Below are 10,833 nucleotides of genomic sequence, written 5' to 3' on the forward strand. Positions count from 1 at the left end.
GGTGATTTATATTCACCAGTTTGTCTCTTCTTGGGTGAACACTGTCTAATTCCATGAAGTCGTCAAGCCAGTTTAGGCCACTTTCCTTAGAGCCTCAAATACTTTAGCCGTTTCCTCTGAGCTGCCTGCTGTGAACCTTGTTTCTTGTTTCTAATCTCTGTGAGGATGGATGCCACTTCGACCATTCTCATCATTCTTGTGTATACCTTCCTGAGGTCGGAAAGAAAAACCACCCTGTGAATCTCTGGATCAAAAGTCAACTGGTGAAAACCCATGTGCGAGGCCAAGCGCGGTGGCTCACGCCCGTAATCTCAGCACTTCGGGAGGCTGAGGGCGGATCACCAGGTCAGGAGATTGAGACCAGCCTGGCCAACATGGTGAAACCCCGTCTCTACTAAAAATACAAAAATTAGCTGGGCGTAGTGGCGCGTGCCTGTAATCCCAGCTACTCAGGAGTCTGAGGCAGGAGAATCGCTTGAACCTGGGAGGTGGAGGCGAGATCGCCCTGCTGCACTCCAGCCTGGGTGACAAGAGAGAGACTCTGTCTCAAAAAAAAAAAAAAAAAAAAAAGAAAGCCCATGTGCATGTGGGCATGAGCTCTCCCTTCTTACAGTAAATCCACTCTCAGAAAAAAGAAACGTGTTCCTCTCATTCAAAAGTTGAGGCTGAATGCAGTCACTCATGCCTATAACCTCAGCATTTTGGAAGGCCGAGGTGGGAGGATCGCTTGAGCCAGGAGTTTGAGACCAGCCTGGGCAACATAGTGAAACTCCATCTCTACAAAAAATAAACAAAATTAACTGGGCATGGTTGCCTGCAGCTACTCAGGAGGCTGAGGTGGGAGGATTGCTTGAGCCCAGGAAGTTGAGGCTGCAGGTGAATCGAGATGGCACCACTACACTCCAGCCTGGGCAACAGAGCGAGACCCTGTAACAAAACAAAACAAAACAAAAAAATTGCCTGGAGAGCTGAACTTTTGGGTCTCACAATAAACATATTCCTATTGTAGAGTTTTAAAATAATTTTAAGGCAAGTAATAATGTATGAACACCGTGTCCTTAACTTTTTATTCAGCACTGTGAATACATTTTATGATCCAAAATGGTTCCATAGTTTCAGTTTTCAAAATTGAACATGCCCTTAACAACACATTCTGTTGTGTCTCAGTGTTCTGGTGTCTATGATTGGGCCTTTTCTATATTTGTAAACAGTCATTCAGTACGAATGCAGCATCTTAACGCATGACAAGGAAGAACAGATGAGGGTTTTCACCTCGAAATGACTTTCAGAGTAGCCTTACACTTTTGCCTTGACATGAAAATAGTACTAGCCATGAACGTAGGTCTCAGGTGGCCAAAATCCACAGCTAGAAGGTTAGACTTGAGAAGACCCACAGAGAGAGGCTTCGCTGATGTGGCCGGGATGGCTTAGGTTCTGCAGGCTGCTTACGGCAGATTTCCATTTCTGCTCTTGAGCTATGAATCCAGGTTGGATAAGCTGGTTCATACTTTTAGTATTTCAGCAGAGAAGAAGCATTCAGGGTTTTATTTATTGTAATGATTTGATGGTGGAAAACAGCTTTGACTTAAGCAACTTAACATTGCTCTTTTTCTTTGAGTAGTGGTTTAATGTTTATTCTGTGGTTAGCTATTAACCTTATTCTGTAGTTAGCTATTTAAGCAGAAGTCATAATGTACCCAGAGGTTCATTTTAAGTTTTATTCAATGTGCCCGGAAGATGAAAAACTACATGTTTTGATGATAGGTTTGATATGCTCACTCAATTCTTAATTGGTTTTATATTGGAAGATACATGTTCAGATTTGTCCTTTTATAACTTTACATTTGGCTTTTTATGCCACGTCCCATGTTCTTTCCTTGAGGACTGGCTTGTAGAGTTTATTCTCTAATTTGTGATATGGGCATATTAAATTCCTTGATTGAGAAAGCCCTTAGCCAGCCTGGGTTGGTGCTATGCCTGGTTCTTCCTGGGGCCTGTACCATCTCCTACCCAATCTTAACAGGTTTCATCATCCCAAACAAGACAAGACAAAGCCATGTGGCCTCAGGGATACTGTAGAAATGAAAGAATAGGGCTATGACCACCAACGGGGTGAAAGATCTTAGCAGTGGAGACTGGCGAAAAGAAACACCAGCTTGGCAAAGTGGCAAGTTTTGGCTAAAGATGTGGCTAGATTTGGCAGGGGAACAAGTGCCTGAGGATCTCTTCTCTTTGGGGCTTTCAAGGTTTCAGGAAATCAGATGCCATATCACATAGCCAGTCTTATTTCCCAAGACTCTTTATTTGGCCCCTGTCCTAAATATCCTGTAAACACACATGTCTGATTCCTATGTCACTTCTGATGCATATTGTGAAATCAAGTCTTTACTACTAACAGCTTTTTATTGCTTGCTGTCTTCTTTGTGTTTTAGCTTTTCTTCTCTGCTGAAATGTGAGCTTTTTGAAGTAGGAGGGAGATTTTGAGTTCCTTTTTCATCTTATAAAATATCGAGTTCAGTGATGGACATATATAAACTAGACATTAATTATAAGTTGATTATTAAAATAATCACATCCTTCTTTGTGGGCTAAGCTGTTGACACTGTAGTCTAATTTCAGCTATTGTGCCACTGAGTTCTTGTGCGATGCCATTAAAAATGCCCACATTAAAAAAATGACTATAATCTGAATTGTATAAAGAAGGTAATGTGATACCCTGCCTTGTTTTAACCTGATTGTCTCTCTTAGCTGAGAGAGCCAGACAGACTCCATTTTTGTTTCTTCACTTGCAGCTCCCCTCCCTTAAAGGCATAAGTAGTGCAAGCTGACTCCGAGCACATCCAGGAATGCACTTACTGATAAGATATCGAGGCAAGCTAAATCAGCAGTTCCTGGGGACGCGCTTGGGGGATGGCACCCAAAGCCCCTGCATTATCTCTTTGTGATAGTTTGAGCCCCTGCACCTGGAACTGTTTACTTTTCTGTAACTGTTTCTGTAACCAATTAATCTTTCTTAATTGGTTTGCCTGTTCTGCTTCTGTAAAAATTGCTTCAGCTAAACTCCCTGTCCCCTATTTAGACCATGGTATAAAAAGAAATCTAGCCCCTTCTTCGGGGCCGAGAGAATTTTGAGCTCTAGCCGTCTCATTCGCCGGCAATAAAAGGACTCCTGAATTAGTCTCAGAGTGTGGCGTTTCGCTAACCGCTCGGTTACAACGGTAAGATATAAACAATGAACTGACGTTAGTAATATAGTCATGCAGCTAGATCATAATTGATAGCTTCCTTCCTAGATAAAATACTTTTTAAAAAATAAGTAATAATTAACTTGCAAAAGTAAATTTATTGAAGCATAGAAACAATTAGAGCGAAGTTGTTAATTCAGCTATTTCAGGAGCATTCTAATGAAGAAATAAGTTGCAGAAAAATTGGCTAGTCATCCATTTCTGGACTGAAGCTTTTCCTGAAATTATCCAGAAAGATGCTTAGATTGATGCCATTTCTTCGCTTGTGTCCTTCTTGATTTTTTTTTCTTTGAAAGACACTCTTGTTGATCTGGAAGTTCCTTATTTAACTTTCACCTCAGAAATACTGCTGACTTGAGACGAGACAACCTTGCCATCCACCAACTCCTCTATGATGGTCTTAGTCACTCTAGTCTTGCTTGAATCTGAAAATCATGGGATTGCAATGTCAGTCTGGAAACTATCACAGAAACACAGAGCAAGAGAAATTCAATTATATGCATTCAACGTGTTCTCTCTGGGTAAGATTATGTAAACAATAGCAGACCCTTTTAGTATGACAAGCAAAGTATGCCTTTACTTTTAAATTACAGAACTATTATCAACATTAAAAAAAGTCTACCTCGTCCTTGACCAGAACAGCTTCCAGATCTTGAGTCACCAGATACCAGATCTCTGGATCCCATGTTTGTGGATCCTGAGTTTCTACCACCAAATTCTGCAAAACTAGAACCACTGGAGAAAACAAAGAATTATGTTTACCTTTGCAGTTTGCAAAGGCAAGAGAAACCCTCCGCCCCGGGGATTCTTCATGATGAAGCTTTGGATGTGTTTATGTTTTAATTGGATTGTGTCTGTTGCTTTTTCGTTCAGCCTTGCACTGCTGGGCTCAAGTGATCCTCCTGTCTCAGCCTCCCCGGTATCTGGGATTATAGGTGTGCGCCACCATGCCCAGCTAATTTTTTTTTTTTTTTTTTTGAGACAAGGTCTCACTCTGTCACCCAGGCTGGAGTACAGTGGCATGATTACAGCTCACTGCAGCCTCAACCTCCTGGGCTCAAGTGATCCTCCCGCCTCAGTCCCCTGAGTAGCTGGGACTACATGTGTGTGCCACCACGCCTGGCTAATTTTTGTATTTTTAGTAGAGACAGGATTTCACCATGTTGGCCAGGCTGGTCTCGAACTCCTGACCTCACGTGATCTGCCTGTCTTGGCCTCCCAAAGTGCTGGGATTACAGGCATGAGCCACTGTGCCCAGCCTCCAGCTAATTTTTTAAAAATTATTTTTTGAAGAGGAAGGGGTTTTGCTATGTTGCCCAAGCTGGTCTTGAACTCCTGGGCTCACGTGATTCTCCCACCTCAGCCTCCCAAAGTGCTTGGATTACAGGCCTGAGCCACTGCACCCAGCCTGTGTCTGTTACTTTATTACTCTCTATGTATACAAGTCTAACCCCTGAGTCCCATTTTGGTTTTATAAAATAAATTCACTAAGGTATGCATTTTAGTTTGTTCATGACTTTGGTTTACCCTCCCTCTCCATCGAGCAGGCGGCGATAGGTCTCGATCTCCACCTCCAGACGTGTCTTGATGTCCAGCAATTGCTCGTACTCTGTGTTCTGGCATTTAGTCTCACCCCGGATCTGGCAGATCTCCTCCTCCAGGGCACTGATCTGCGTTTGAATTTCTGACAGCTGAGCCATGTAGCCAGCTTCTGTGTCAGCCAGGGTTCCCTCCAGGGAGCTTTTCTAAGAGAAAAAGCAAATAAAAAATTCATGATGAAAATAAATCATTGGATGATTTTTTTAAAATGCAGTTTTATGTGGCACTAGAAGTGCACCTTCGCCATATAACCTATATTGTTATATCATTGCTTCTTTAATTTTGGTTGGCACTTCTTTTTAAACTAAATATTTTATGCAAAATAGAGTACATTATCTTTAACTTTTAATGCTTTCTATAATCATAATGCAGTTCTCCTTAACACTGCCTTTTTTATGTGCCTAGTGAACCTCTTGGCAAAGAAAGAAAACTGCATTTGCTTAACTCCCTGTTGGAAAATGTGAAAAGCTATTTGCACATACCATGGCCAGTTGGGACTGAAGCTCAATTTCCAGGGCTTGCAGGGTACGTTTCAGTTCTGTTATCTCATTCTTGGCAGAACTGGCTGCCCCAGCGTCAGTGGAGATTTGTGCTTGTAGTGATGCGCTCTAAATACAAACATAATGCAGCTGTTGTAGGCTGATGAAAGGAGCAGAAGCGGCTTGTGTGTGGCTACTGGCTTAGGTGCTCAGCAGAGAGGATCTACCTGCTTGTTGAACTGCTCCTCAGCCTCTCGGCGGTTTTGCTCAGCCAGCTCCTCGTACTGCGCCCTCATATCATTCAGTAATTTGGTCAGGTCAGTCCCTGGGGCAGCATTCATTTCTACAGTCACCTCCCCTCCAGAGATTCCTTGCATATTGTTCATTTCCTAGCATGAAGGAAAAAAGACTATAGTGATGCAAACAGAAAAGTGATGACTTCCGAAAATGTGCCTAGACAACAACAATTTGAAAGTAGGACACTGAAAGGAAAAAAAAAAAATCAAATCTAGGTATAATTTACTCATGATTATTTTTGTTTCCTGGTCATAGTATGTGGGAAATTCACTTAGATAAAATTGAGTTTATTTTACCTTTTTTTTATTTTTATTTTTTGAGATGGAGTCTCACTCTGCCGCCCAGGCTGGAGTGCAGTGGCTTGATCTCGGCTCACTGCAACCACCGCCTCCTCAGTTCAAGCGATTCTCCTGCCTCAGCCTCCTGAGTAGCTGGGATTACAGGCGCAACAGGCATGCGCCATCACGCCCCGTTAATTTTCGTATTTTTAGTAGAGAGGGGGTTTCACCATGTTGGTCAGGCTGGTCTCGAAATCCTGACCTCGTGATCTGCCTGCCTTGGCCTCCCAAAGTGCTGAGATTACAGGCATCAGCCACCGTGCCTGGCCTATTTTACTTTTTTAGAGACACAGTATCTCTCTGTTGCTCAGGCTGGAATCTAGTGGCATGATCATAGCTCACTGTGGCCTCCAACTCCTGGGCTCAGGGTGTCCCCCTGCCTCGGCCTCTGGAGTAGCTGAGACTACAGGCATGAGCCACTGCGCCCAACCAATTTTATTTGTATAGAATGCATGTGGGGAGAAATACGTTAGCTAGAGTTATTCATTTATGTAGAACGTGTTCCTACCTCCTCGTGGTTCTCCTTCAGGTAGGCTAGCTCCTCGGTGAAACTCTCGATCTGCATCTCCAGGTCAGAGCGGGTCATAGTCAGGTCATCCAGGACTTTCCTCAGGCCATTGATGTCAGCCTCCACGCTCTGCCGGAGACACAGCTCGTTCTCATACCTGGAAGTGCAGCAGTAAGGCAAAAAACACTGTGAGCTCACCTGGCCGTGTTTCAAAGGGTACCTTCCATTCTTACGTATTGAAAAAGTTCTCATCTGTGGGCATTTTAATAAATAAAGGTTATTAAGTTTTCTCTTGGGAAATTTTTCCTTGTAAAGAAAAATACCAGTGTAATGTTAGTTCTAATCATGTCTAACATTTTTAATAATAAAATTCTCATTCTAAATTTGCCTCTTTCTTTTTTCTTTTGCAGCTGTTGTAGGCTGATGAAAGGAGCAGAAGCAGCTTGTGTGTGGCTACTGGCTTAGGTGCTCAGCAGAGAGGATCTACCTGCCCCAGCATCAGTGGAGATTTGTCTAATGGTCTAAAGTTTACCCTTGAGATGTTTGTAAATTTAGGTCATGATCCTCTAGTGTGTATATATATATATTTATAAAATGGAATAAAATTTATTTTTTTCCCATAACACTTGTTTTCAAGTCTTTATGTTTCTTACTTCAGTCTGAAGTCATCAGCAGCCAATCTGGCATTGTCAATCTGCAAAATGATCCCAGCATTTTCAACAGTGGCAGCAATGATCTAAAAAAGATGTTAATAGTGAGTGCATCACGAATGATTTTTACCTTGTGTCTGCATGCCTACCTGTAAGGGTAGATGTTGCCAGTGTTATTAGTTCTTTTTTGTGTGTGTGTTTAGAGACAGAGTCTTCCTCTGTCAGCGAGGCTGGAGTGTAGTGGCGAGATCTCAGCTCACTGCAACCTCCTCCGCCTCCCAGGTTCAAGCGATTCTTACGCCTCAGCCTCCTGAGTAGCTGGGATTACAGGCGAGTGCCACTATGCCCTGCTAATTTTTTTTGTGTGTGTGTTTTTAGTAGACACAAGGTTTCATCATGTTGGCCAGGCTAATCTCAAATTCCTGACCTCAAGTGATTTGCCCGCCTCAGCCTCCCAAAGTGCTGGGATTACAGGTGTGAGCCACCGTGCCCGGCCTGTGCTATTAGCTTTTAAAGGTGACTTGCTTTGCAAACTTACTTCGTAATGACACCTGTATATCTGGGGCTGGTATATTTAGGACTACATCTTTCTGCAAAAAGATAACAGTTTGCACATTTATTGGACTAGGCACAGGAATCTGTTTTACAGGACATAGCCCTCTGCATATTTCTGCTACTTTGTTAGATCATTATCTCATGAGCTTTTTCAGAAAATAGTGTAAAAATTGTATTTCACTTCCAAAAAAGTCTTTCAAAATATATTTCCCATACAAAAGTGGCTAAACATTTTAGATTCTACTACATTCTTATGTAATGTTTGCACCAGATTTTCTAGGAAGAAAAATAATCCTACAGAATATTTAAATCTTGTAAGACAATAAAATGTGTCAGTCTGTCAGAATTAATCATAAATAATTAGATTAAACTAATGTTGACTCACTGCCATCATTCTTATATATAAATGATAACCAGCTGCCTGGTATTGTATAAGTTTTACTCTTATGTAGAAATACTGAAACTGAGATGGAAACAGAAAATTAATGTGATTGGACGTCACATAAGGTACTATAATAATTAAGACACATCAGGTCCCACTTTGCATGTGTAACAAGCAAATATGTTTTCAAATAATTTCTTAAAATTTTCATTATAGTACATGATCTGAAAAGAAGTGAAAGATCCACAAATAATAGAAACTCAGGCACAGACAGTCTCACCTGGTTTCTGAGATCTTCAATTATTGAATAGTATTTGCTATAATCTCTTCCCGATCCACCGTCTCCAGACCCAGGCCCATATTTGTCATACCACTCCTTGATTTTGTTCTCCAGATCAGTATTAGCCTCCTCCAGGGCTCTGACCTTGTCTAGGTAATTGGCCAAGCGGTCATTGAGGTTCTGCATGGTTTGCTTTTCCCCTCCAGAGAAAAGCCCCCCATCGCCAACACCACCTCCCATACCACCACCATAGCTGTAGAAGCCTCCACTAGCACCACTGCTGAATCCAGAACTCCCACAGAATCCAGAACCCCTGCCAAATCCAGAGACCCCGCCAAAGCTAGAACCCCCACCAAATCCTGCCCCAGAGCCTGAAGCTCCCCCAAAACCACCCCCTACTGAGCAGCTACCAAAGCCCCCTCCCAAGCTGCCCCCAAAAGCACCGCTAGACCCCCTGGCTCCTCCTGGGAAGCCCTGGGCCGAGCTGCCCCCCAGACCACATCTGCTTCCACTGCTGAAGCTGCTTCCACCAGCAGACACCCTGGCTGAGCTGCTGCCTCCAGCTCTTGAGGAGGAGATGCGAGACGAGCAAGACATGGTGCTCCTGCAAACGTGAGCTTGTCCAGGCGAATAGGAGAGGTGATGACGAAGTGTGTATTCAAGGCTGTCTTTTTGGCCTTTATATACACACTTTGAGGGTGTTCCTTTTCTCTGTCACTTCTTAATCCCTGTTACAGTTTTGGTAATCCGTAATTGGATAATTTCTTTTTCTTGAACACTTCTCTGAAGCTAGGTCAGAGCCCTGGGGCATTTACTATATCAATAAAAAAAATAATAAGGTGGAGCAAAACAAAAAATTTTCAGAATTACAGTTTTAATCTTTCAGAGGTTTTGATGACTGGTAACTTTTCTCTGGAAGTGTAGTTCTATTAAATTTGCTTCATGGTTTCACATTTGCAGAGAATATCTCCAGGTTAACAAATGTAATTAAAATACTTAATATGATGAGAATAAAAATTTTCCATCAATCATGTAACTTTTTTATTCATATTGTTCTCAAAAGTTGAAATTAGCTTTCACATCAGCAATAATTTCAGATTTGATTAAGCATCCACCTCTTTGATTATTTCAATCAGCATGTTTTTTAAGGTTGTTGAAGTTTGTGATTTTAAGTTATTGCTTTCTTTTTTTTGTATTTTGTATAACATACAAAAAAGCATATAATTTGTAAAAATTATGTTTTTATAGTTCATAAGAAAAACATAAATAATAGTTTTCTAGGTAAGTATTATTAGATCCCAGCAACATGTTTATTCAAGTAGCTAATGTCTAAGAAAGATTGAAAAGCTTTTAGGCAGATCGTTTTAATATGCTTTTCTTTCTGGTTGAATTCTAGTCTGATATAAAGAGAGCAACTTCCATTTTGAGTCAAATTTCAAGAAATGAAGAGATGATGCAGATATCTCCTGCCTTCGTTTGAAAGATAAAAGAGGATTTGTATCTACTTCTGATAACTAGTGTTACAATTGGAGTTATTTTATAGATTCCGAACCCTCCTGAGTTCCCTTTGTGCTTCATGGTTTTTTGTCCCTTTGTATTTTAGACTGTTTCCATTCATGTCTTCTAGTCACTTCACCGGTTTAATAGTGTCTTTTTGAAAGACAGATACAGTATAATTCTAGTACTATGAGGTGCCTAGAGTAGTCAAATTCATAGAGACAGAAAGTAGAATGGTAGTTGCCAGTGGCTGAAGGGTTGGGGGTAGACAGTTGTTGCTTACTGGGCATAGAATTTTAGTTTTGCAATATGAAAAGAGTTTGGGGCCAGGCGTGGTGGCTCATGCCTGTAATCCCAGCTCTTTGGGAGGCCGAGGAGGGTGGATCACCTGAGGTCTGGAGTTCGAGACCAGCCTGGCCAAGATGGTGAATCCCGTCTCTACTAAAAATACAAAAAATTAGCCGGGCGTGGTGGCAGGCGCCTGTAATCCCAGCTACTTGGGAGGCTGAGGCAGAGAATTGCTTGAACCTAGAGGCAGAGGTTGCAGTGAGCCAAGATTGTGTCACTGGACTCCAGCCTCAGAGACAGAGCGAGACTCGTCTAAAAAAAAAAAGAGTTTGGGAGATTGGTTGCACAACGTCAGTGCACTTAAGACTACTGAACTGTAAACTTATAAATGATTAAGATGATAAGTTTATTTTATATGTATTTTACCGCAATTTTTAAGAAGTATTAAAAAACATGTGCTTCCAGAAATAGTTTGTATCCTCCTTAGCTTTAAACTTAAGTAGCTGATTTTTTATTTAAGAATTTCTTCCTTCTTTTGCCAGCCTTTGTTAAACTATGTGCATACCTTAATCTTTATATTCAATCATTTGTTAAACAATGTTCTGCTTTTAATTTTTCCTTAAATTGCATTTGATTGGGACACATGATTAACTAGGTAATCATTCCCTTTACTATGCAGCTCTTATGTGGCTTTTATGCTCTCCCTGTACTGTTT

At 41.5% G+C, this 10,833-nt stretch overlaps 1 protein-coding gene across 1 annotated transcript; it reads right to left on the minus strand.

The window, feature by feature from the left end:
• Positions 1-3,323: 3,323 nt before the first annotated feature.
• On the minus strand, positions 3,324-8,989 carry LOC129016737 (keratin, type I cytoskeletal 24). Its single transcript, XM_054456382.1, has 8 exons — positions 8,334-8,989; positions 7,120-7,202; positions 6,467-6,623; positions 5,551-5,712; positions 5,327-5,452; positions 4,773-4,990; positions 3,868-3,980; positions 3,324-3,670 (listed from the first exon to the last, which is right to left on the minus strand). The coding sequence occupies exons 1-8, from the start codon at positions 8,928-8,930 to the stop codon at positions 3,567-3,569; spliced, it is 1,560 nt and encodes a 519-aa protein (XP_054312357.1). The 5' UTR covers positions 8,931-8,989; the 3' UTR covers positions 3,324-3,566.
• Positions 8,990-10,833: the final 1,844 nt, after the last annotated feature.

This window comes from Pongo pygmaeus, chromosome 19, assembly GCF_028885625.2.
Source record: "Pongo pygmaeus isolate AG05252 chromosome 19, NHGRI_mPonPyg2-v2.0_pri, whole genome shotgun sequence".
In the NCBI taxonomy this organism is placed as follows: Eukaryota; Metazoa; Chordata; class Mammalia; order Primates; family Hominidae; genus Pongo; species Pongo pygmaeus.